The following is a 26,760-nucleotide window of genomic DNA, read 5'->3' as shown; positions in this document are numbered from 1 at the left end:
TTCACGTTCAACCATCCTTTATTTGCTGGCTTGTCTTCCCAAGCCTGGGTCAGGAACCAAACCACATTCCCAACCTGCTGTGTGTGGTTCCGTCCATCCTAGAAGTCACAGCCATCCACCCAGTCAGTGAGGTCTTTGCCCTGGCAGTGATGCCTCCAGGCCTCCCTGAGGATGGAGAACAAGGAAGAGGAGAGATCACATCAGCTGCAGTTGCCAGTCACTGCCCAGAGAAAAACAGGAAGGAGAGTGTGGGCTCTAAACCAGAAGTGAGGAAGGAAAGGGGTTTGTTCCCTGCTGCCGCCCACCAGTTCTAACCAAACCACTGCGGCAGGGCTGCCGCCCAAGTTACTTACCAGTAACCCAGACCCTGAGGCTCTTGGGTGATCTTCATGGCACAGATAACGGTATCCTTGAGATTAGGATTCAACAAATCTGGGTGATAGGCAGAGAAACACAATGAGGGAGCAGGAGACTTCCAGAGTGTGTGTGTGTGTGTGTGTGTGTATGTGTGTGTGTATCTGTCTCTCTCTATATGTATATACATACACACACACACACACTCCACTCCCCTAAATCCAGGCCTGTCTCAACCACTCTGGAAGCACAGGTTCCACCCTATCCTTCTCCCGCTCCATCAGAAACAATCCTCCCTCCATTCCTATAGCTCTAAGGCAGTCTCCTGTCTGGGACCCCAGTTCAGACTGATGGAAGACCTACCCTCATCCCTTGTCCCATCTCCCTCTCCTCCGTGGGCCCAGCCAGATGTGGGGGAACCCTCACTCAGAGATGCAGGTAGCAAACTAAACTGGGAAGGAAACAAAAGCTAATGCAGGGCCTGACTCCTGCCAGCCCTGGGCCCAGGCCCAGCTACCTGAGCAGTACATCCCGCACATGTTGGGGGCGTTGGGAGTGAGGTTTCTGCACCACCTCCGGCTGCTGATCTGGAAGATTCCGTTGTTGGTGCTCCCGTCAGCCTCGTGGTCCACAGCAGCTGTGTTGAAACCGCTTGTGAAATAAGCAAGGCAGACCCCTGCATAGGGCAGAGCACAGGCCTGGAGGTCAGACAGTTACGGCTACCCCAGGCCAGGGTACTCACTGCACAGGTCCCACGCTGGTTCCACCCAGCCTCGCCTGCCTGATCAAGGTGATTGGGGAAGGTGCCTTCCCACCTGCTTTGCAAATGAATTAATCAATCGAGGCTTAGAGGTGCACAGTGACTCACACAGGCTCCCATCAGCTACCAAATAGCAGCGGTCGGGGCTGACCTCAGGCCTCTTGACTTTTAGCCCAGCAATCTTCCCACTTTCTCATTGTTCAGCATGTAGTAGGGCCCAGTAAATTTGTTGAATTAATCTACAAGTGCTAACTCTTTTTTTTTTTTTTTTTTTTGAGACGGAGTCTCACTCTGTTGCCCAGGCTGCAGTGTAGTGGCATGATCTCAGCTCACTGCAACTTCTGCCTCCTGAGTTCAAGCAATTCTCCTGTCTCAGTGTCCCAAGTAGCTGGGATTATAGATACCTGCGACCATGCCCAGCTAATTTTTGTATTCTTAGTAGAGGCGGGGTTTCGCCATGTCGGCCTGGCTGATCTCGAACTCCTGACCTCAGGTAATCCACCTGCCTCAGCCTCCCAAAGTGCTGGGATTACAGGCCTGAGCCACCGCGCCCAGCCTACAAGTGCTAAATCTTTAGTGACAAGATTAGGAAGACCCAGGTGGAATCTATAGAGGGCGCTGGACCTGTCGGAAAGATGAGCCCCGGTGTGACTTCCCTTCCCACGTGGCCATCTAAAACTGCCACCAGCTGGAAAAGTTTGGCATGACTGCTCTGTTGTTTGTCTTTTCTAATTTCAGAAGGAATGTCTAATGCTAGTGGCCACGGTTAAGTTTAGGGGACTGAGCTGCTTGTTTCCTTTGACCCTGACTTTAGCAGCAGGGGAAAATGAAGGAGTGAGTCCAATTTGGTTGCCTGCTGCCTGCCTACTGCATGTTTAACTCAGTGCCGGCTGTTCTCTACCTGCCATCTCAAATCTTCTTCGGTTTACAGAAGGGCTCTAAAAGCTCCCGAAGCCACAGCCCTTGAATGAGAAGGAAAGAGGGAGGGAAGGAGGGAGAGAGGTGTGGGGAAGCCAGGGCCAGCCAGGAAGAGGGGTTCTCACAGTCAGCCAGGCTGTATCCCCGGTATCCGTCCAGCCCGAAGTCCTGTAGCACTCTGGCCAGTTCACAGCGACTGTAGACCTTGGCCTCACTGGAGGGTAGCAGGCAGCTGAGCAGAGAGACCAGGGCCAACAACATGATCGCAGCTGGGCACCACCGCCTTCCGAGAGCCCTGCTCCTGGCTTCTGTGCCGGTGGTAGAGGTGGAGCCACCACTCTGGCTCAGAGCTGAGCTTTGGGATGACCCACAGCTCACCAGCCTCGGCGGTCCACTCACAGAAGGAGAAGAAACGGGGCTTGAGTGTACCCCTGGGAAAGGGGAGAGGAGAGAAGGTGTGGGCAGAAGGCCAGGCTCCGGCAGCAGGAATCAGCCCCCTTGCATCCCTGATCAGCATCAGCCCTGCCCCCGAGGCCAGCCCCTCTCCTTCCCCATCCTGCTTCACACCACCCCAGTCCGAACCGGGAAGAAAACTGACCTATTGTGAGCTCCATATTACACGTTACACATTATTTAGTCCTGAGGCACAAGAGTTTACAACTAGGAAGGGGAAAAGTTTGGATGGAGACAAAGTTCTATAAATCCAAAGCCCCGCTGAGCAGATGCTCCCGGAGAGGATAGCCAGGCGCTGTCATACCGTGTTCACGGGCCCCTCAGCCCAGTTGTCAAGGGACAGCCCTTCTGGCACTGACCCTCCATCTCCAGATCTTAACTGAAACAAGGTCTCCCCCAGAACACTGCTCCCCTATAGCCCGCGCAAGGGGAAGCTGTTCTTTCTCCACACACAAGGCCCCAAGATGTCCCGAGAGTCTCCTCCACCCCCACCACCCCCACCACCCCTTCTAAACCACACCCTGCAAAAAGCCCTTCTCCCTGGAAGGCCAGCCCGCCTGTCTGGTTTGACCTCCGTGCCCTCTCATCGCTGGCGGTGTGTGGCCAGTCCCCCAAATCATGGAGGACATTAGCATCCGGGTGTCACAGCCTCAGGCCTCCTTCATCTCCCCAGACCTAGTCCCCTCTGGCTCCACTGTGTCTCAACCAGTCCCTCCCCTGCCCTGTCATCCCTGCTTCTCGTCCTCACCCGCATTTCCCACCTCTGTGAGCTCCTATCCCACTGCCCACCACCTCTGACAAGCCTATCCATGCCTCTCTTGAGCTCTGCACCTCCACACCTGCTCTCCGCCTTCACAGAGTCAAAAAGCGAAAGAGTTGCACAAACTCTTGTTTGTGCCAATGGGTGTCCCTGGTCTCCAACCTCCACGGGACCTTGAATGCCACCGAGGATGACAGTGGTTGAGGGCGTGGCTTTGCAGCAAGGCTGGGGTTGGAAGCCCCCCTCTGCTTCTTGCTCCATCTCTGACTTTGGGCCCTCCCTGGGCCTTGTTTCCTCCTCTATAAAATGAGGACGTGAGTAACACCTGCCTCATACGATTGTTGGAAGAATAAATGAGAAAAGGCGTGGGCACAGCTTAGCTCTTGGCACTAAAAATAAGTGAATTGTTGTTTCTGTTATGAACTACAACTAGCACTGGTACACGCGCTTGTCTCTGCTCAGATTTCTCTCTCCCGTTTCCCTCACAGGAAATGAAAATCCTCGGTATAGTCCTTGAGCACACCATACTGTCCCACCCCTTGGCTCCCAGAACATGATCTTGTCTCCCGATGCACTAAGAAAAGCAAGGTGCTCACTTGTGGAATTTCTTCCTCTTTCTGCCTTAGCCTCACTTACTTGCAAACTCATCAGTAGCCTCCTCGCCCTCATCTGCACCCCATTATTGTTTGGGTGTGGGGCTTCCACCCCCATGCAAGCCCACCTTCCTTCCCTCCAAGCTCTAGATTTGTCCTTCCCGTCTCCAAGTCTTGCTCCATTCATTGTCCCTCCTCTCCCAGTGCGCCAGCACCGTTCCCCTCCTGCTCCTCCTTCCCCTGCTCCTAGAGACTTGCTCAGTCTCCAGCTTCTAAATGCTTTCCCTCAAGTCTCATGCTGACTGGTCCTCCCCTGTCTTTCCCCCTCCTCTCACCCAAACTCCTGGGGAAAATTACCACTTTCTCCCCTCGCATTTGTTTTCCAACCTGGTGAATTGCCCTCCCCGCCACCACCACACGCTGAAACTCCTCTGCAGGTCCTAGGAGGCCCCGTCGGTTCTGTCTTAATGGGAGCTCTCAGCCGCACTCATGCTGTCCACCACCCCCTGTTGAAAGGCTTGCCTCTCCTGGTTTCCACGATGCTCCCCTCTCCCAGGTTTCCTCCTCCCTCTCTGGCTGACTCTCCTCTTTCTCCTCTGTGGAATCCACTTCTGCCCAGGCCATAACCGCTGATATGCGTTCCAGGCCTTCCTGCCTTGAGCCCTCTTCTCTTCCACTTTGAGGAAACCCTCTGGGCAGCCCTGCTGTCAGCCACCGCCTGCAGGCTGGCGACCCCTGTGGCATCTTCCCCAAGACCTCACAGGCAACTACTGGCTGGACACGTCCACTTGAATTCCTGCAGGCACCTCAAACTCAGCACATCTGAACAGAACCACTGTTCCCATCACTGCCTGCTTCTGCCTTACAACTTCCCTTATGTGCTTTAAAACATGACGGGCCACCCACTTACCCAAACCAGAAATATGGGTGTCATTCTTCACTCCTGCCCCATGCCATCTTTCACCCAGTCCCAACCAACCAGTCCCAATGTCCTGTGGATTCCACCTTCCCTGTCAGAGCACCGTCCTTTCCTAAGGTCACACTGGGTTCCTTCATGGTCTTCTTGTACCATGTCTTGACGACTCTTCCAAGCTATTGTATACACGTCCATTAGAACAAATTTGTTACATGAAAAGCCCAACCCTGTGACACCTTGGTTGGCTCCCACTGTTACTGCCCCTTCGAGGTCCACGCGGCCCTTCACAACCCTTCACGGCCCAGCCCTGCGGCCCACTCCCTCACTCATACATTATGTTCCAGCAATTGTTCTCTCACAATGACCTTGCTGTCTAGAACATTCACCCTCTCCTTTCCTCTACACGGTTAACTCTGACTCATACATGAAGGGGGGTTCATCATCAGAGGGGGGATCCCCAGTGAGAGTCTCCTGGCAGGCCACCGCCCCCCACACTCTCACACGCCCCATCTTCCACCTCCTCTGTCACACCAGGCTGGAATAGATGTCAGTCTTTCCCACCACAAAGTTAACTTCTGAAGAACGGCAGCCGGTTTTATTTATCTGCAGAGTTGCTGGCATGGAGTAGCCACTCAGGGGCTGCTTCTGAAATTCAAGTCCACAAAAGGCGTGGCCACAGGGACATAAGTCCTTCTCCTCACCGCGAGGGGAGTGACCAACCTGGTGGAGTTTGTCAAGTCTTTGAGCTCCGTGCCAAGCCTTTCCCAGAGCTTTTCTAACTTAATCTCATCCAATCCTCTCAACAATTGAAAGGAGTGGGATTAATATCCCTAAGTTGTAAAGGAGGAAACCAAATTGTCTGCTACACAGGGACTGTTTTTGTAGAAAAGTGACTTAAAAGCAATTCCATCCTGACCATTTCACAGCAGCTCCAGAGTTTCTCTCTCTCTCTCTCTTTTTCTCTCTCTCTCTCTCTCTCTCTTCTCTCTCTCTGTCTCTCTCTCTCTCAGCTGATCAGTCTTCCAGGCCAGGACACTCCCATCCTAACCACCACCTTGTTTTACTCCACCTCTCTCTGGCCAGACCAACTCAGGGCCCTGTTAACAGCCCCAGGAAGAAGGGAAAGGGGGCTCACTGATCAGGAGTGCTCCCCACAGAGCTGAGATCATGGTGACAATGGCAGCAGCAGCAGTGGCCCAAAACCCTGCTGCAGCTCGGGATGCCCCCCACAACCTCGCCAGGGCCCCAGGCACCCAGTGTTAAGAGAACGATGGGGAAGGCAGGCTCCAGGTCAACCAAGGGCCTTCTAGAACTCCAGCTCTGTGAGCTCATCTTCCACAAACAGCTCCGCCTGGAGCTTTGACTAGCCCACCTGAGCCCTTCAACTCAGGGCCCAGAGGCAGAGCAGGGGTATCTAATCCCAGCCCCCTTGCACCTCTCTACCCCATCCCCCCCAAACACACACACACACACACACACACACACACACACTACATTGAAGGATGACACTTCCTCTCCCAACAGATCTTTCAGATGATTTCCCAGGGACAGTGGGGGACACCAGGGATGGTGATGCATGTGCAGGGATGGTGGTGGGTGTCCGGAGATAGTGGTGAACATGCAGGGATGGTGGTGGGTGACCAGGGACAGTGGTAGGTGCCCAGGGATGGTAGCAGGTGTGCAAGGACAGTGGTGGGTGTGCAAGGACAGTGGTGGGTGTGCAAGGACAGTAGTAGGTGCCAAGAGATCGTGGGGTGTGTAGGGATAGTAGTGGGTGCACATGGGCAATGGTGGGTGCCCAGGGATGGTGATGGATGTGCAGGGATGGTGGGTGTTCAAAGACAGTGGTGGATGTGTAGGGATGGTGGTGAATGTGCAGGGATGGTGATGGATGTGCCGGGATGGTGTTGGTGGGTGCCCAGGGATGGTGGTAGATGTTCAGGGATGGCAGTGGGTGCCCAGAGACAGAGGTGAGTGTGCAAGGATGGTGGTCCCAGTGTGCAGGAACGGTGTTAAGTGCCCAAGGATAGTAGTAGATTCCCAGAGATGGTGGTGTGTGCCCAAGGATCGTGGTGGATGTGGAGGGATGGTGGTGCATGTCCAGGGATGGTCGTGGGTGCCTAGGGATGCTGGTGGTTGCCCACTGCTTTTCCAGGCTGCCCATCTCACCATGGAGCTCCTTTGAGTGCCAGAAATTTCTTCCTTAATGCTGAGTTACAAACCACTCCCTTCTCCACCTAGATAATGGCCATTCAGTGTGGACAAGTGCAGGGCAAAGGTTACACTACTGACCCTAAAACTTAAAGGGCAGAGAAGTGGAAAGAAAGGGCATGAGGTGCCTATGTCTGTGCCTCACAGGGGCCCAGGCTTGGAGGCCGTGCAGCACAGGAGCTAGAGCACAGGCTTTGGGGTCAGGCTGACCAGGGCTAAACACAGGCGCTAGTGACTTCCAGCTGAATGACCTAAAGAAAGTGGATTCACTCTCTGTTTCCTTGATTCTCAAGTGGGGATGACAATACCAACTTCACAGGGTACTAGGAAGGCTCAATGAAACAGCAACAAAATGCTTAGTACCCCAGGTGCTCAATAAATAATAGTAATTACTACTAAGTGCAGAGCACAGCCATGAATGTGTCTAGTTGCACCATGTCCACCCTATCTGCCTGGGCCCCACCCCAGGACAACCAAGTTAAAATTGAGGGTTGCCCCAGCATCAGCACCAGTGTTTTTCTTTTTTTTTTCCCTCTTTTTTTTTTTTTTTTTTTTACTGAGGTAAGAACACTTAGCAGGAGACCTGCCCTCTTAACATATATTTAATGTGCAATCCATTATTGTTGACTGTACAGGACACTGCTGTACAGCAGATCTCTTGAGCTCATTCGTCTTGCCTGACCGGTTTTTGTTTTTTTTTTTTCTTTTTTTGGAGATGGAGTTCCACTCTTTTGCCAAGGCTGGAGTGAAGTGGCATGATCTCGGCTCACTGCAACCTCTGCCCCCTGAGTTCAAGCGATTCTCCTGCCTCAGCCTCTCGAATAGCTGGGATTACAGATGCATGCCACCACACCGGCTAATTTTTGTATTTTTAGTAGAGACAGGGTTTCACCATGTTGGCCAGGCTGGTCTCGAACTCCTGACCTCAGGTGATCCACCCTCCTCAGCCTCCTAAAGTGCTGGGATTACAGGTGTGAGCCACTGCACCCAGCCACCTGACTGGATCATTATGCTCATTGATTAGTAACTCCCTGTTTTCTCCTCCTGCCAGCCCCTGGTGACCACCATTCCTCTCTTTGATTCTATGAGTTTGACTATTCTAGGTACCTGATAAAAGGAGAATTATTTCCTTTTCTGGAACTGGCATATTTCACTTTGCATATTGTCCTCAAAGCCCATCCATATTGTTGCATATGTCAGAATTTTCTTCTTTTTTACCCGTGATTATTATTCCACTTTGTGTGTATATCACATTTTCTTTATCCATTAATCTATGTGTGTTAGTTTATTTTGCATTGCTATAAAGGAACATCTGAGGCTGGGGAACTTATAAAGAAAAGAAGTTTATTTGGCTCACAGTTCTGCAGGCTATAAAGGAAATATGGTACCAGCATCTGCTGGGCTTCTGGGGAGGCCTCAAGAAGGTTTTACTCATGATGGAAGGTGAAGGGGGAGCAAGCATGTCCCATGGCAGGAGAGGGAGCAAGAGAGAGGGGAGGAGATGCCAGGTTATTTTAAACAACCAGCTCTTGCATGAACTAATAGAATGAGAGCTCACTCATTACCACGAGGCCTGCACCAAGCCATTTATGAGGGATCCACCACCATGACCCAAACACCTCCTAACAGGACCCACCTCCAACACTGGAGATCACATCTCAACATGAGATTTGGAGGAGACACATATCCAAACCGTATCACTGTGGATGGACACACGTTTCCACCTCTTGGCTTTTGTGAACAATGCTGCAGTGAACATGTGATATTGTTTGGCTCTGTGTCCCCACCGAAATCTCAACTTGAATTGCAATCCCCATGTGTGAAGGGAGGAAGCTGTAATTCCCACATGTCAAATGAGGGAGGAAGATTGGATCATGGGAGGTTTTCCCCCATGCTGGTGTCATGATAATGAATGAGTTCTCATGAGATCTAATGGTTTTCTAAGCATCTGACATTTCCACTGCTTGCACTTCTCTCACCTGCCACCATGTAAAATGTGCCCGCTTCCCCTTCTGCCATGATTGTAAGTTTCCTGTGCCACCCCCACCAGCCATGTGGAACTGTGAGTTAATTAAACCTCTTTCCTTTATAAATTACCCAGTATCAGGTATTTCTTTATAGCAGTGTGAAAATGGACTAATACAGTAAATTGGTACCAATGTAGTGGGGCACTGCTATAAAGATAACTTGAAAATGTGGAAGCAGTTTTGGAACTGAGTAACAGGCAGAGGTTGGAACAGGTTGAAGGGCTCAGAAGAAGACAGGAAGATGTGGGAAAGTTTGGAACTTCCTAAAGATTTGTTGAATGGTTTTGGCCACATTGCTGATAGTGATATGGACAATGAAGCCCAGGCTCAGGTGGTCACAGATAGAGATGAGGAACTTATTGGGAACTGGAGCAAAGGTCACTCTTGCTATGCTTTAGCAAAGAGACTGGTGGCATTTTGACCTACCCTGGAGATCTGTGGAACTTTGAACTTGAGAGAGATGACTTAGGGTGTCTGGCAGAAGAAATTTTTAAGCAGCCAAGCATTCAAGATGTGACCTTGGTGCTCTTAAAAGCATTTAGTTATACGCATTCATAAAGAGATGGTTTAGAATTGGAACTTATGTTTAAAAGGGAAGCAGAGCATAAAGTTTGGAAAATTTGCAGCCTGACCATGGGGTAGGAAAGAAAAATCCACTTTCTGGGGAAGAATTCAAATGGGCTACAAAAATTTGCATAAGTAACCAGGAACCAAATGTTAGTAGCCAAGACAATGGGAAAAATGTCTCCAAGGCATGTTAGAGATCTTCAAGCCAGCTCCTCCCATCATAGGCCTGGAGTCCTAGGAGGAAAAAATAATTTTATGGGCCAGGCCCAGGGCCCTGCTGCTTTGTGCAGCCTTGGCACTTGGTGCCCTGCATCCCAGCCACTCCAACTCCAGCCAGAGCTAAAAGGGGCCATGGATTCAGAGGGTGCAAACTCCAAGCCTTGGTGGCTTCCACATGGTGTTGGGCCTGCAGGTGCACAGAAGTCAAGAATTGAGGTTTGGGAACCTCCACTACATTTCAGAGGGTGTATGAAAACACCTGGATGTGCAAGCAGAAGCCTGTGGCAGGGGCAGAGCCCTCATGGAGAACCTCTACTAGGGCAGTACAGAAGGGAAATGTGGGGTTAGAGCCCCCACACAGAGTCCCCACTGGGGCACTACCTAGTGGAGCTGTGAGAAGAGGGTCACCGTTCTCCAGACCCCAGAATGGTAGATCCACCGACAGCTTGCACTGTGCAACTAGAAAAGCCACAGACCCTCAATGCCAGCTGGTGAAAGCAGCCGGGAGGGAGACTGTACCCTGCAAAATCACAGGGGCAGAGCTGCCCAAGACCGTGGGAACCCACCTCTTGCATCAGCATGACCTTGATGTAACACATAAAGTCAAAGGAGATTTTGGAGCTTTGAGATTTAATGACTGCCCAGCCAGGTTTTGGACTTGCATAGGGCCTATAGCCCATTTGTTTTGGCCAATTTCTCCCATTTGGAATGGAAACTTTTACCCAATGCCTGTACCCCCATTGTGTTTACTGTTTTAGCCCATTTTCACACTGCTATAAAGAAATACCTGAGACTGGGTAATCTATAAAGGAACAAGGTTTAATTAACTCACAGTTCTGCGTGGCTGTGTAGGCCTCAGGAAACTTACCATCATGGTGAATTGGGAAGTTGGCAAATCTTATATGGCAGCAGGCAAGAGAAGTGCAAGCAGGGGAAATGCCAGATGCTTAGAAAACCATTAGATCTCATCAGAACTCTGGCTGGGCATGGTGGCTTATGCTTGTAATCCCAGCACTTTGGGAGGCCAAGGCAGGTGGATCACTTGGGACCAGGAGCTTGAGACCAGCCTGGGCAACATGGCAAAACCCCGTCTCTACTAAAAACACGAAAAAATTAAGTGTGGTGGCGTGCACCTCTAATCCCAGCTACTCAGTAGGCTGAGGCAGGAGAATCTCTTGAACTGGGGAGGCAGAGGTTGCAGAAAGCTAAGATCATGCCACTGCACTCCAGCCTGACTTGGTCTCAAAAAAACAAAACAAAACAAAACAAAACAAAATCTCATGAGAACTCACTATCACGAGAACAGCATGGGGGAAACTGCCCCCCCGACCATGATCCAATCACCTCCCTCCCTCCCTCAACACATGGGGATTATAGATCCCTCCCGCAACACGTGGGGATAAAAATTCTAGATGAGATTTGAGTGGGGACACAGAGCCAAACCATATCAACATGGGAGTGCCTATATCTCTTGGAGATCATGATTTCAATTATTTTGGATAAATACCAAAAAACAGGATTGCCGGATCATATGGTAATTCTATTTTTAATTTTTTGAGGAATCTCCATACTGTTTTTCTTTTTTTTTTCTTTCTTTTTTTTTTTTTTTTTTTTGAGATGGAGTCGTATTCTGTTGCCAAGGCTGGAGTGCAGTGATGTGATCTTGGCTCACTGTAACCTCCGCCTCCTGGATTCATGCAATTCTCTGCCTTAGCCTCCCGAGTAGCTGGGATTGCAGGCACCCACCACCATGCCTGGCTCATTTTTGCATTTTTAGTAGAGACGGGGTTTCACTATCTTGGCCAGGCTGGTCTTCAACTCCTGACCTTTTGATCCACCCGCCTCAGACTCCCAAAATGCTAGGATTACAGGCGTGAGCCACCGCACCCGGCCTCCATACTGTTTTTTGTAACAGCAGCACCATTTTGTATTCACACCCATAGTGCACAAGAATTCCAATTCTTTCATGCCCTCACCACCAGCACTTGTCTTAGTTTTTTTTTAAATAATAGCCATCCTGACAGGTATGAGGTGATACTTCATTGTGGTTGAGTTTTGCATTTCCCTGGTGATTGGCTATACTGAGCATTTTTTCAAATACTCGTTGGCCATTTGTATGTCTTCTTTCAAGAAATGTCTATTTGGTATCAGTATGTCTTTAAAGCTTCCCAGATGACTCTCACATGCAGCCAGGCTTCAGGTTTTATTGGGGGTGGGGGTGGGGGAGGGGAGAGCTTCGTACTTGAGTTAGAAGCCCCGGTTCGATTTCTTGCTCTGCACCAACTGGCTAACTAGTCTTGGAAAGTTAGCCTCCACTTCCTCATCATTGAAATGGAGTCATTACCCTGCCCCGCCCACTGTAACCTTGAGCACTGTACTTCATCTCCCCAAACCATGTTTCCCTTCCCTGTAAAATGGAAATAATAACCATCCCTCCCTCTTAGGTTGGTGGTGAATCTCAAGTGCCTCAATGCATGAAGATGCTTACCACTTGGAGCAGTACATTTTAGCTATTGTTTTTATTGCCTGGCCCTTGGTGGTGATTCTGTCTGGTCGAGTTTTGGGGGTTTTACGGCATCCGCCTGCTTTTACTATTTTATTGCTTCTTTTTATTGAGTAATCTTTCAGCTTATTTTATTTTATTGTATGTTTTGTTATTTCCCAGTCGATGTTCACTTTTAAATGGGGAATAAGAAACAGAAGCTCAAAAGCAACAGTTATGAGGGCAGACGAGGCCCCAGTTGGAGATCAGCAGGTCTTTATTTCCCTGCTGAGCTCTGCACAAGTGTTTCCTACCCCCAAAGTGAGCTCAGATTTTTGACCACATCCCAGAAGAGATATTCCTCTGCTCTCTCCAAGTTTAAGTTCTCCATCAGTCTCCCTTACATGCCTTATCCTCAGGCCTGGCAATACTTTAGAAAAACTACTGACTCCTGGGTCCCATCCCAGGCCATTTACACCAAAATCTCGGGGGGTAGAACCCAGGCATCTGTATGTTTGTAATGTTCCCAAGTGACTCCAAAGTGCAGCCAGGGCTCAGAGCCACTTCCAACCAAACTCTTATAGTTCCCCAAATGTGTGATGACATTTTGCATCCATGTCTTGTATGGGATCATATATTCATGAATGTCAAAATTGCTCCTTCTGACCCAACTCCCTGGCTAGAATCTAGTCCTTCTTAGAGCACTGCCAAAGCTTGACATCTCCCTCTGGACTCCTTGGGCTGACTTAGACAGTATCCAGTGGCACATTCTTGTACAGTGTCCAGTGCTAACTTATAATCTCAGCTCATCCCACATGCTCTCAGTTCTTCTTTCTCTGTCATTCCCACCAGACTAGCAGATGCCTGATTTGTGTCTCTCATGTCTATTTTCCCAGCATCAAGAACAAAGATTTTTAGATGCTGGGTGAGTAAATAAATGAAGAAATGAATGAAAATCACCTAGTTAGTTGATTCAGAAGAAACTTAGCCCAGAAGACTTGGTCAGAAGAGTCCTCAGGCTGGCGACAAGGAATGTGCCAGGGTCACTGTAGGCAAAGAGAGAATGGGTCCTCCTCTGGCTAAGCAGAGAGAGCCTAAAGTCCATAGATCAAGATTCTCACCTGATTCACCCTGCTCTTTTCATCGGTGGGCACAGTACATGGGGGTAGTCATGTGGCATTGTTGGCAGGAGGACTGCAGTGTGTAATGCCCCTTATTCCTATACTAGTCTCACACCACTGCATTCCTTTAGTGTTGTGTCTCCTTTATTATTCTATCTTGTCCTGTGTAATGGTTAATTTTATGTGACCACTTGACTGGGTCACAGGATATTTGGTTAAACATTTTACTAGGTGTTTCTATTCCGGGTGCTTTAGATGAGATGAACATTTTAATTGGTAGACTGGATTGCCCTCCCTAAGGTGGGCGGGCCACATCCAATCTGTTGAAGTCCTGAATAGAAGAAAAGGCTCACCTTTCCCAAGTTAAGAGAGAATTCCTCCTGCCTGCCTGCCTGCCTGCCTTACAACTAAGACATCACCTTTTTTTCCTGCCTCCAGTCTCAAACTGGAACATTTGGCTCTTCCTGGGTCTTGAGTCTGCCAGCCTTCAGACTGGAACTACAATATCAGCTCTCTTTGGTCTCCAGTTTGCCCTCTCACTCTGCAGATCTGGGATTTGTCTTCATAATTGCATAAGTCAATTCCTTATAATAAATTTCCCTTCGCCAGGTGCTGTGGCTCCCACCTGTAATCCCAGCACCTTGGGAGGCCAAGGCAGGAGAATTGCTTGAGGTTAGGAGTTTGAGACCAGCCTGGGGACAAAGCAAGACCCCCATCTCTACAAAAATGAAAAATAAAAAATTAGCTGGGCACAGTGGCATATGGTGTAGTCCCAGCTACTGAGGATGCTGAAGCAGGAGGATTCTTGGGCCTAGGAGTTCAAGGCTGCAGTAAGCTATGATGGTGCCACTGCACTCTGGCCTGGGTAACAAAGCAAGATCCTGTCTCAAAAACAAAAATTAAAAATTAAAAATATATAAAAATATATATATATAGATATAGATTGATAAGTAGGTACATAGATAATAGAGAGAGAGAGAGAGAGAGAGACATAGACACATAGATACATAGAATGATATGGTTTGGCTGTGTCCCCACCCAAATCTCATCTTGAACTGTAGTTCCCATAATCCCCACTTGTTGTGGGAGGGACCCAGTGGGAGGTAATTGAATCATGAGGGTGGACTTTTCCCATGCTGTTTTCATGATAGTGAATAAGTCTCATAAGATCTGATGGTTTTATAAAGGGCAGGTCCCCTGCACATGCTCTCTGCTCTCTTGACTGCTGCCATGCAAGATGTGACTTTGCTCCTCCTTCACCTTTTGCCATGATTGTGAGGCCTCCCCAGCCATGTGGAACCGTGAGTCCATTAAACCTGTTTTTCTTTATGAATTACCCAGTCTGAGGTATTTCTTCCTAGCAGTATGAAAATGGCTGGGCATGGTGGCTCACGCCTGTAATCCCAGCGCTTTGGGAGGTCGAGGTGGGTGAATCACCTGAGGTCAGGAGTTCAAGACCATCCTGATCAACATGAAGAAACCCCATCTCTACTAACAAATACAAAAATTAGCCAGGTGTGGTGGTGCATGCCTGTAATCCCACCTACTCTGGAGGCTGAGGCAGAAGAATCGCTTGAACCTGGGAAGTGGAGGTTGTGGTGAGTCGAGATTGCACCATTGTACTCCAGCCTGGGCAACAAGAGTGAAACTCTGTCTCAAAAAAGAAAGAAAGAGAGAGAAAGAGAGAAAGAGAAAAAGAAAGAAAGAAAGAAAGAAAGAAAGAAAGAAAGAAAGAAAGAAAGAGAAAGAAAGAAAAAGAAAGAAAGAGACAGAAAAGAAGAGAAAAGAAAAGAAAAGGGACTAATACAGTAAATTGCTACTGCTAGAGTAGGGTACAACTATAAAGATACTCAAAAATGTAGAAGCAACTTTGGAACTGGTTAACAGGCAGAGGTTGAAACAGTTTGGAGGGCTCAGAAGAAGACAGGAAGATGTGGGAAAGTTTGGAGCTTCCTAGAGACTTGGAGGGCTCAGAAGACAGGAAGATGTGGGAAAGTTTGGAGCTTCCTAGAGACTTGGAGGGCTCAGAAGACAGGAAGATGTGGGAAAGTTTGGAGCTTCCTAGAGACTTGTTGAATGGTTTTGATCAAAATGCAGATAGTGATATGGACAATAAATGAAGTCTGTGCTGAGGTGGTGTCAGATGGAGATGAAGAACTTCTTGGGAACTGGAATAAAGGTGACTTTTGCTATGTTTTTGCAAAGAGGCTGGCAGCATTTTGCCCCCACCCTAGAGATCTGTGGAACTTTGAACTTGAGAGAGATGATTTAGGGTATCTGGCAGAAAAAAATTCTAAGCAGCAAAGCATTCAAAAAGAAGCAGAGCATAAAAGTTGTGAAAATTTGCAGCCTTACGATGCAATAGAAAAGAAAACCCCATTTTCTGGGAAGAAATTCAAGCCAGCTACAGAAATTTGCATAAGTAATGAGGAGCCAAATGTGAATCACCAAGACAATGGGGAAAATGTCTCCAGGGCATATCAGAGACCTACACAGCAGCCCCTTCCATCACAGGCCTAGGAGGAAAAAATGGTTTTCTGGGCCAGGGCCCTCCTGCTGTGTGCAGCCTCGGGACCTGGTACCCTGCATCACAACAACTCCTGCTGTGGCTAAAAGGGGCCAAAGTACAGTTCAGGCCATGGCTTCAGTGGGTACAAGCCTCAAGCCTTGGCAGCTTCCACATGGTGTCAGTCCTGCAGTTGCACAGAAGGCAAGAACTAAGGTTTGGGAACCTCCACCTAGATTTCAGAGGATGTATGGAAATGCCTGGATGTCCAGGCAGAGGTTTGCTTCAGGAGCAGAGTCTTCATGGAGAACCTCTACTAGGGCATTGCAGAAGGGAAATATGGGGTTAGAGCCCCCACACAGAGTCTCCACTGTTGGAACTATGCCTGTTGGAACTATGAGAAGAGGGTCACTGTCCTCCAGACCCCAGAATGTTAAATCCACCAACAGCTTGCAACATGCACCTGGAAAAGTTGCAGACACTCAACACTAGCCTGTGAAAGCAGCCAGGACTGTGGGGCTGCCCTCCAAAGCCACTGGGGCAGAGCTGCCCAAGACCATAGGAATCCACCTCTTGCATCAGCCTGTCCTGGATATGAGACAGGGAGTCAAAGGAAACCATTTTGGAGCTTTAAGGTTTGACTTCCCAACTGGATTTTGGACTTGCATGGGGCCTGTAGCCCCTATATTTTGGCCAATTTCTCCCATTTGGATGGGTGTCTTTACCCAGTCTGTACCCCCATTGTATGTAGGAAGTAACTAACTTGCTTTTGATTGTACAGGCTCATAGGCAAAAGGGACTTGCCTTGTCTCAGATTAGACTTTGGACTGTGAACTTTTGAGTTAATGCTGAATGAGTTAAGACTTTGGGGGACTGTTGGGAAGTCATGATTGGCTTTGAATGTGAGGACATGAGATTTGGGTGGGGCCAGGGGCTGAATGATATGGTTTGGCTGTGTCCCTACCCAAATCTCATCTTGAAATCTAGCTCCCATAATCCCCATGTGTCATGGGAAAGACCAAGTGGGAGGTAATTGAATCACGGGGGCAGGTTTTTCCCATGCTATTCTCATGATGGTGAATAAGTCTCATGAGATTTGATGGTTTTATAAAGGGCAGTTCCCCTGCACACGCTCTCTTGCCTGCTGCCGTGTAAGACAAGACTTTGCTCCTCCTTCACCTTCCACTATGATTGTGAGGCTTCCCCAGCCATCTGGAACTGTGAGTCCATTAAACCTCTTTCTCTTTATAATTACCCAGTCTCAGGTATTTCTTCATAGTAGCATGAAAATGGATACATAGATAGATACATAGATAGATAGATATCCTATTGGTTCTGCTTCTCTGGAGAACTCTAACTTATATACCACTCATGTGAAGTTGGTAGAAAATTATTTGTTAGACAGATAGATGAATAGATAGACAGACAGATATCCTATTCTGTTTCTCTGGAGAAGCCCAACTTATATACCACTCATGTGAAGCTGATAGAAATTACTTAACAGTTGCCAAGATCCTCAATTCATGTGAATTTCCTTCCTGGACCTGGTGCCACTATAGGCTGACATTCTTTCTTTCCCTCTTGTGAGTTGTGGCTTCTATAGTCTGGGGCAGTGAGCTGTGAGAGCAGCAGACCTAGGGGGAGGCCTAATTTCACAGAACCTACCAGTTCCGTGAGCTTGGTGCATTAATTAACTTTGCTGACCTTCAGTATCCTCCCTGTAAAATGAAGAGAACTGCCACCCCAGGAAGGTGTGGAAGGGATTCATGAGATAACATGCAAAACATTTCACACAGTACCTGATACCAAGAAGACACTCAATAAAAGATTGCTTATATTATTATTTTAGGGGTGAGGAAACAAAGAAACTATGCTTTTGAGAACTACACTTGAATTGTCAAAAAGCCTCTGAGTAAGGACCTAAAGGATATTGCGAAGTTAAAACAGCATGAGCTTGTTTTAACTGATCAGAGGCCTTTTCCTCATACAAGTTTGTGCTATCTTGGCTTTCATTGTAGTAGCAAGATCTCTGGATAAGCAGGGAATTAATCTTCTTGCATTCATCTTCTTGGACTTACATCCTAGGGATTTTCTCTCAAGGAAACTGATATCACCTTAAAAAAAAAAAATCAGTCTTGGAAAAAGTGCTTGTTCATCCCTTTGATACCCCTCATTCCCATCCCGATCTCCTTCTGAGTTCAGAGCTGGTTCTTCCATACCTGTTCCCGCCACTCTGGTTGATGCCTTCTTCGTATCTTACCTGGGACTGCAGTCATTTCTTAACTGGCCTCTCTACATCACAGGACTCTTTCTAAAGGACAGGGCTGAATGCACCATTCCCCATGTCTAAACCTTTCAGTGGGGCTCTGTCACGTGCAGAACTGGGCCAGCCCACTCGGTCAGAAGCCCAGATGGACCTCCACAGTCTGCCTTCTTCACCCGGCAGCCTCACCTCCCAACCCCTGGGCCCTGGCAGTTCCAAACAACCAGCTCTTCCCAAGACATATCTGTCTGAAAGTTCTTCCTCATTTGGCAACAGATAACTTTGTCTCATCCTTCAAAATCAATCCGGTGTCACAACTTTTGCAGAAGGAGCTAATTCAATGCTCTCTGCCTCTTGAACACCTTCCCCTCTCACCTATTTTCTTGCCGCTACACCTTGAGCTTATTCCTATCATAGAATTACCACATTACACTATAATTTATAATGTACGTGACTATGGCCCTGTCTGTGAGCTCTTCCAGAGCTAGGAGTACGTTATATTTATGTCTGTATTTCCTTGACTTATTAATGGGTGAGGCACACAGAAGGCACTGAAGAGATGTTAAGCAAATACATTTAAAAATGCACAGGTTGGGGACGGAAGAAGATGAATGTAACTGTAAAGGGGTAGTACAAGGAAGAGCTTCGTGGTAATGGCATAGTTCTGTATTTGGATTGGAGTGGTGGGTATACAAATCTACACATGAGGCTGGGCAGAGTGGCTCATGCCTATTAATCCCAGCACTTTGGGAGGCTGGGACGGGCAGATCACTTGAGGTCAGGAGTTCAAGACCAGCCTGGCTAACATGGTGAAACCCCATCTCTACTAAAAATATAAAAATTAGCCATGCGTGGTGCTGCACACCTATAGTCCCAGCTACTTGGGAGGCCAAGGTGGGAGTAATCACTTGAACCCAGGAGGCAGAGGTTGCAGTGAGCAGAGATCCCACCAATGCACTCCAGCATGGGCGATGGAGCGAGACTCTGTCAAAAAAAAAAAAAAGGAAAAGAAAAAGTTTCTTAGAAAGGAAAAACACACATAAAAGCTAGTTTTACTGTTCTGACTAATCTATAATTGGAAGTAAGGGGCTGTCAAAGTCTAATTTAATATTATTTAAAATTGGTTAGAAGTGAATGATTACAACAGAAACATAACCCAAGTGTGCTTCAACATGTGGCTGTTTTAATCTGGGTTGAGTTGATGTTTAAAAAGAAAAAAGAAAAAGAAGAAAAGGAAAAAAAAAAAAGTGGTTGTTTTAGAATAATAACAAGTTTCTGCTCTGAAGACCTTTCCACCAGTGCCTAAGCGCTTAGGGCCATGAGTAGAGTGAATTAGGACAGTGCTGCTGTGGGTGCTGAACAAGCTGAGCAATGATGAAACACCTGAGAGAAACATACAGCTGCACTTATGGGATCTGATCACATAGAGGCTGAATGGGTGGAAGAAAACTGCTGGGCTGACCCACGACTCTGCAAAAACCTAAAACTCTGAGTCTGTGTCCATAGCAACTTGGAACCCGTGACAAGCTACAGGTGCTAAAAAGTGAGGTTTTGAGTAGATTGACACCTTCAAAAGCTAAAGGCCTCTAGACACCCAGAGCCTCTAAAACCCTGAAATTCCTAGCAACCAGGCTGGGCTAGCAACCTAACAACTTCAAGAGCCTAGATCTGTAAGAGCCTAGGGCCCCTAGAAACTGATGTCTCTAATAACTTGGGGCCTTTGAGAAACATGAAGCTTTTAATAAATTGAAAATCTGAATAACCTGGGGCTTTTAACAACCCAAGACCTATAATAAAACTGGAACTCTTAGCAACTTGGGTTGCCTAGCAACCTGGGGGCTCTGATTATCAGAGACTCCTAGCAACCAGAGAGATTGTACAACCTGAGGGCCCTGTACACATCCAACCCTGGACCCAGTCCGCCTCTCACTCTTGCAGTAGTTGCCGCTGGATCTTGAGAAGCAGTGTGATCTAAAAGACAGAGCTGGAATTGGAAATCAAAGACACATGCTTAGCGTTCTGATTTTGCCACTTACTAACCATATATCCTATGGCCTAAGCTCCCTGACCATCACTTGCCTTACATATGAGAAAAGGCTAGGCACAGTAGCTCATGCCTGTAATCCTAGCACTTTAAGAGGCCAAGGTGGAAGGATTGCTTGAAGCCAGGAGTTCAACACCAACCCGGGCAACGTAGAGAGACACTGTCTCTACAAAAAAATAAAAATAAAAATAAATAACCAGGTGTAATGGCATATACCTGGAGTCCCAGATATGCAGGAGGCTAAGGCGGGAGGATTTCGCAAGCCCAGGAGTCTGAGGCTGCAGTGGGCTATGATCACACCAATATACTCTAGCCTGGGCAACAGAGCGAGACCCTGTCTCAAAAAACAAAACAAACGATCCAGTTATTAACATTTTAGTGGCTAAAAAGTCATTTGCATTAGCATACTTCCTGTGAATAAAACAGGTTAATCTGGATTCTAAAAATATACATTGTCTTTCATTGGGCTCAATAAAACTGTCATTTTGCATTAAAATAAATAAGCCCTGTAAACACCGTTATTTGCCCCATTTGATTCTCAAGGTTGCGGGTGTGGGAAGGCGGAGTGAACACCAGGAAGATGCTCATCCCTGGTGCAGTCCAATGTGAGGACAAAGACCCCCAAGGGGAAAGCGAAGACCTCCCGGACTCACAGGAAGTAAGGGCCAGAGCAGGGACCAGATCTACCTTTCTAGAACATAACTGTGTACTCACACTACACTTGCCATTGACAGAGAGGGCATAAGAGAAGCCCTCTGACATTATTGCTCATGGGCGTGGAGTTGAGAGACAGTAAGCCTGGGTATTCTATGGGGCTTCTTATGGTGTGTGGAAGGGAAACCACATGCGGCTCTATGGGTGTGTTCAACCCTCTGAACTTCTATGCCTTTCTCTGCAAAATGGGGAAAATGAAATGCATCTTTCAAAGGATCTGGTGTTCATGCTATCTTCCCTCTGACACATTCCCTACTACTCTCTGGGAGCTCCTCTCTCCTCGCTGAAATCCCGGGCCCCAGCAGAGCTCTTTCACGGTGCTGGAGGGTTGAGTGAGGAGGAAAGACATTATCCACTTCACACCCAAAAGCAATTTCTCTCCCAAACTACAAGGAAAGAGCTGAGCTCCAGTTTCATGCTGTTCGATGGGCCCAAAGGAGTATCTTTTTTTTTTTTTTTTTCTATTTAGACAGCGTCTCACTCCATTGTCTGGGCTGGAGCAATCTCAGCTCACTGCAACCTCTGCCTCCAGTGTTCTAGGAATCCTCCCACCTTAGCTTCCCAAGTAGCTGGGATCATGCCTGGCTAATTTTCTTTTTTTCTTTTTTTTTTTTCTTTTTTTTTTTTTTGGTGTCTTAGTAGAGATGGAGTTTCACCATGTTGCCCAGGTTGGTCTTAAACTCCTGAGCTCAATCAATCTGCCCACGTTGGCCTCCCAAAGTGCTAGGATTACAGGCGTGAGCCACTGCACTCGGCCTTAAAGAATGAGCTTACATAGCAATGATTTTCCACAGGAGATGGTTTTGCCCTCCGGAGGATGCATGGCAATGCCTGAAGACATTTTTGGTTACCACAACTAAGGGAGGGGGATTGCTACTGGCATTTGGTGAGGAAAAGTCAAGGATGCAGCGTCCTACAAAGCACAGGACTGCTACCCACAATAAATCATTATTCAGCCGAAATGTCAGTCGTGGCAAGGTCAAAACATCCTGATAGACAGCATAGAGCAGTCTAGGTCTGGATCCTTCACTGTTCCTAGCTTCCATGCGATCTTAGACAGGCTGTCTCATTTCTCTAGGCCATAGTCAGTTCCCTGACCTGTAAAATAAGACAATTTGATTTGATCGTGAGAAACACACATTCACCCGTCCAAACCCAAAGAATGGACTTGGAGACACGAAGAACAGCGGAAGCGAGACTTTTAATGGCGGTCTTGCAAGATCAGGTGTCTGTTAGGCAGGCACACCCAAGGCAGTTACAATAGGTAATTTATCTCCTAGCAATCAAATCTCTTCCCCAGTTCCTCATCAGTGGAGTACTATGGTGTTACAATCCTCCTGGATATCGCCTAAGTTTCATTATCCCTCTTATAAGGTTATACCCTGGGTCCCCTTCCCCACTTAAGTTTCAAATTCTCAACAGCGAAACTTTCTTCCGTTTTATAGGGTGACCCCTCCTCTACACTCTTTTCACTTAATTGTGACCTTCTAGGTGCATGAGCCATGAGGTTTGTTACATTTGTAGGCTGGCTGCCAGTACTTAGATTTATCACGCCTTGAAAATGGACCATTTAAAATGTTTTCTTACAAACTCCCTCCTCTTTTCTATTTACTTCCTTTGGTCTCATTTTCTTATGAAGCCTTTCGGTCCTCGAATTTCTCTTTTACTTTCTTCCTCATAGGAGAATGAGTTTAATTTGGTTTCTAATAGTAGCAGGTTATTTTCCTGGTAATTCATGGGCATTTGTTTATTAATAGCTGCTTCAGTTAATCTCTGTGCTAGTCCCCTCATACAAGGGATAATACAACATCTCACTGCAGTTAAGATTCCTGCCACAATTGTGAGAGATGTAAGGATTGAAGCTACCATGCCTTTCCAAACCAACTCCTAGCCAACCCACAAATGGGTCATCAATTCCAGCATTTTCTGCCAGTTCGTTGGCTAGAGTTTTCAGTCCTTGTAAAGCTTCTGTAATGGTCCCACCTGGGGCAGTATTGTTGAGAATGAAAGTACAACATTTCCCACCTAGCATAACATATACGCCCCCTTTTTCTGCTAGTATCATGTCTAACACAAGCCCGTTTTCCCAGGCCATTTGGCTGGTGGCATCTAACTGGCTAGCCACCCTTTTGAGGGTGTCCCAAGTATAATTGATAAATCTCTGTTGATTATAATAGATGTAGTTAATCCAATCCACATTCTTATTAATAGTTGGGCCACGTGTGTTGGCTCACACCTGTAATCCCGACACTTTGGGAGGCCGAGGCAGACAGGTCACTTGAGGTCAGGAGCTTCAGACCAGCCTGGCCAACACAGCGAAACCCCATCTCTACTAAAAATACAAAAATTAGCTGGGTGTGGTGACATGCACCTGTAATCCCGGCTACTTGGGAGGCTGAGGCAGGAGAATGGCTTGAACCTGGGAGGCAGAGGAGGTTGCAGTGAGTCAAGAACATGCCACTGCACTCCAGCTGGGGTGACAAGTGAGACTCCATCCCAAAAAAAAAAAAGGTTGACCACCAGAAGAATGCTGACTTTGGGCCTTAAATTCATTAGGCACCTCCCTAGGGACTCCTGTTGACTCAATATATATATTGGAGTCAAAATAATTTGTCAAATTTCTCCAGTTTTGATGGCCATGTGTATTTTCAGGTATCTTGTGGAATGCCAGGGTGAAGAGAATGGCCAATTGGACTAAAGCAAAGTCCTGGTCCAACTGGACAGTAACAAGTTATGGAGATTCCTTTCCCACAATACCACCAGACATCAGCCTGGGGTATATGGAGAGCTGAGTAATTGCCTTTGCCTCACCAGTGATGTTTAGGAATTGGGTACAAGTCAAGAGTTCTCATGGACTTACTGTACTCTGCCCCTGCCTGGAGAAGCAAGAGGAGTGGTTTATATTCCCTATAAAGAATGAGGGGATTGCTCTGGGATCTGACCTCCGCAATGCAGGAAAGAGTAATGACAGACTCCTACAAGTCTCATTTCCCCACGCATCCTTATCCTGGTATAGAACCAACATACAACGCATTCCTTCAGGATTGGTATCCCATCCTAGGGGCGATGGAACCACTTGTGCCTGAGGTCGTCCTGCAGCACACACATAATAGTTACTCTTGCTGAGGGCTTATACTGAAAATTTGACCCATTCGACCCAGGCATTCACATCTCTGTAAACTGTCTCAATTTCTATGATTTGCCTTAAATACTTTACCTCAATTATTTTTACCCTTTTAGGGTCATTATTTGGTGGACCGAAGTGTTTATTAGGGTCTGGGGTTGCAGTAGTCCCAGGCAAATGGGAGGTTGAGTTCTTGATTAGTTTGAGAGCAAATCACCCTAGGGGGTCTTTCTCTGTGATGCCTGCTCCTAACTTATACACATAAGATGCTACTTTTGGTTCTTGGTCTAGAACAGCTGGATTGTCAATGGTGATGAGTATAGGATTGCATTCTAAATTCTGACAGTTATTTGATGGGGAGCCCTTGGTCAGAGGTAGTTTATTCTTCAAGGGTCTCCAGCTCAGAGTTACCCACCCCAGGTTTACTGTCCAACACTCAAATGGGGTAATACACCATACATCATCCCAGCTGGGGCAGGGTGATGCCCTACTGTAACCTGCATTTGGCTCAGGGCGAAGATATTTATTCAACTGTGAGAGCTGTCTCTAATTTTCCAAATTCCCACAAGGTAAGACCTGGCAGGCATTAAATCTTATAGTTTGGGGTGCTACCATCTGGGTTATATTAATTACCAACCTGATTGGGTAGGCAGGAGTCCCCTGCCAGTTTCCATTTTGACCTTCTGCTCCTTGTGTGGTAGCACATCCCTGCCATATTAACTTCCAGAAATGGGGCCAGCCCATGTTTTCTTTTAAGATTTTTCTCAGAGTTGACTTTAAGGGTTCCTCAGGTGACCCATGCACTTTTCACTGGGTTTTTTTTTCCCTCCCTTCTGGGGTCTCTTTTACCAGTCCCTTGACTCAAGTATACTGAGTTCACCCCCATTCAGCTGTTTGCACAGCCGCCTCAGTGCTCAGGAGCACTTGATAAGGGCATTCCCAGCTTGGGTGCAGCTTGTCTTCTTTCCAAGTCTTAATCAGCACCAAGTCACCAGGCTGGAAGTGGTAAACCACAAACTCAAGAGGTGGAGTTTGAGTCAGAAGTCCTTTTAACCTAAGGGATGACAGGGTAGAGGATATGGCCAGTATATAATACCTTAAGAATTGATCCTTCGTTTCCATAGTAGGGAGATATGTAGTTCTGCCCAAATATGAGAGCCCATATAATAACTAATAGGGAGACAATCCCAAGTCTTTTCTTGGGGCTGTCCTAATCCTAAGGAGTGTTATTGGAAAACATTTTGTCCAAGGCATTTTAGTTTCTAAGATTAGCTTGGTGATACACTTTTTGAGTGTTTGATTCATTCTTTCTACCTTTCCAGAGGAAGGGGAATGCCAAAGGGTATGATAATCCCATCGAATTTGTAAACCTTCCATAATTCCCCTTAACACCCTTGAGGTAAAGTGGCTCTCATTGTCTGAAGCAGTATTTTCCACCAGGCCAAATCTAGGTACAATTGTTCTAATATTATTTTGACCACATTTCTGGTGGTGGCTGTTGGAAAGGGAAAGACTTCTACCCAGCCAGGAAGGTGATCTACAATCACCAGTAAATACTTTAGTCTTCCTACTTAGGGCATTTCTGTGATATCTACTTGGATGCTTTGAAATGGTCTTAGTCTGGGAGGTCTTCCTCCCTTGTCCTGTTTTCTCATTACCTTTTTGTTTAGCCTTTGACAAGTTACAAAACTTGCACATACTTGTTTAGTGAGGGTATAAATCCCTATACACCCATAATTCCTAAGTATTGCATTACACAGAGCCTAGGATCCCCAGTGACTCCTTTTGCATAATACAGACATTATTTATCTTATTAGGGGTTTAGTCACACTGGCTCTCTCACACTGTCCACCTTTTTCTCTGCTGTCTGCTTTGGCTCTGCGGCTCCTGCCACCCCCACATCTGCAGCTGCACTCCCTGGCCTGCAAGGCCAGCTTTTAGTTACAAAGTTAACCTTTAAAAGGCCTTTCTCTGCTGGCTCCTCCAGATTTAATCTGAAGTATTTTCTCATCTGATCTCTGAGCGTCTGCAGGAATGCAGAGGGAGTTTCCTCTTTTTCTTGTTGAATCTCGAATGCTTTTGAGACATTTTATGTCCTAGGAGTGGACTCTTTGATTTCTTATAATTATTTGTTCCTCCATTTGGGCCCAGTCTCTGGGATCATTATTATCCCATTCGGGATTGACATTTGGAAATTTTTGTTTGGCTGGCAAGACCCCTTGCCCAGGAGGGTGCTGCCTCTCCCAGATGGTCATGACTGCTCTCCTAATCATTCCCCTTTCTTCTGCTGTAAACAGTGTATTTATAATGGAATAATTTTAGCCCAGGTGTAAAAGCTGGGTCCTAGGATTTGGTCCAACTGGTCTGCTAAACTGAGGGGATCTTCTAGGAGTGGTTTCATTTCCTTCTAGAAATTCCTAACTTCAGTACCTGTAAGAGGAGCATTTACAAAGCCAATCTCTTCGTGTCCCGTGGGAACTTCCCTAAGAGGGAACATACTAGATGCCTGCTGTGTGGAAGGGATAGGGGAGTTTTCAATATCCTCTTACACTGTTTTTTTTTTGTTTGTTTGTTTGTTTTTAATTTATTTTTGTATTATACTTTAAGTTCTAGGGTACACATGCACAACATGCAGGTTTGTTACATATGTAGACATGTGCCATGTTGGTGTGTTGCACCCATTAACTCGTCATTTACATTAGGTATATCTCCTAACGCTATCCCTCCC

General features: G+C 47.1%; 1 protein-coding gene across 3 annotated transcripts; it reads right to left on the bottom strand.

Annotated features, from left to right (window-relative positions):
* On the bottom strand, positions 1-25,979 carry SPACA3 (sperm acrosome associated 3). Of its 3 annotated transcripts, XM_025362820.1 has the most exons (6): positions 25,862-25,979; positions 20,411-20,528; positions 2,158-2,463; positions 872-1,030; positions 354-432; positions 1-165 (listed from the first exon to the last, which is right to left on the bottom strand). In XM_025362820.1, the coding sequence occupies exons 3-6, from the start codon at positions 2,291-2,293 to the stop codon at positions 99-101; spliced, it is 441 nt and encodes a 146-aa protein (XP_025218605.1). In that variant the 5' UTR covers positions 2,294-2,463; positions 20,411-20,528; positions 25,862-25,979; the 3' UTR covers positions 1-98. The 3 variants fall into 3 exon arrangements, with proteins under 3 accessions (XP_025218605.1, XP_025218604.1, XP_025218606.1); XM_025362819.1 differs by lacking the exons at positions 20,411-20,528; positions 25,862-25,979 and adding an exon at positions 5,890-5,992; XM_025362821.1 differs by lacking the exons at positions 2,158-2,463; positions 20,411-20,528; positions 25,862-25,979 and adding an exon at positions 5,890-5,992.
* Positions 25,980-26,760: the final 781 nt, after the last annotated feature.

This window comes from Theropithecus gelada, chromosome 16 (assembly GCF_003255815.1).
Source record: "Theropithecus gelada isolate Dixy chromosome 16, Tgel_1.0, whole genome shotgun sequence".
Lineage (NCBI taxonomy): Eukaryota > Metazoa > Chordata > Mammalia > Primates > Cercopithecidae > Theropithecus > Theropithecus gelada.
Note: the sequence above shows the minus strand (reverse complement) of the source record. Positions and strands in the feature narration are given on the sequence as shown.

What these genes read in the sequence shown, in the direction of transcription:
- SPACA3 (XM_025362819.1), bottom strand. Translation starts at nt 5,923, where the DNA reads ATGATCTCAGCTCTGTGGGGAGCACTCCTGATCA. An exon ending in GTGCGGGATGTACTGCTCAG is followed by an intron (nt 433 to 871) that starts GTAGCTGGGCCT and finishes CCTATCACCCAG; the next exon opens with ATTTGTTGAATCCTAATCTC. An exon ending in CCTCAGGGTCTGGGTTACTG is followed by an intron (nt 166 to 353) that starts GTAAGTAACTTG and finishes CTCCATCCTCAG; the next exon opens with GGAGGCCTGGAGGCATCACT.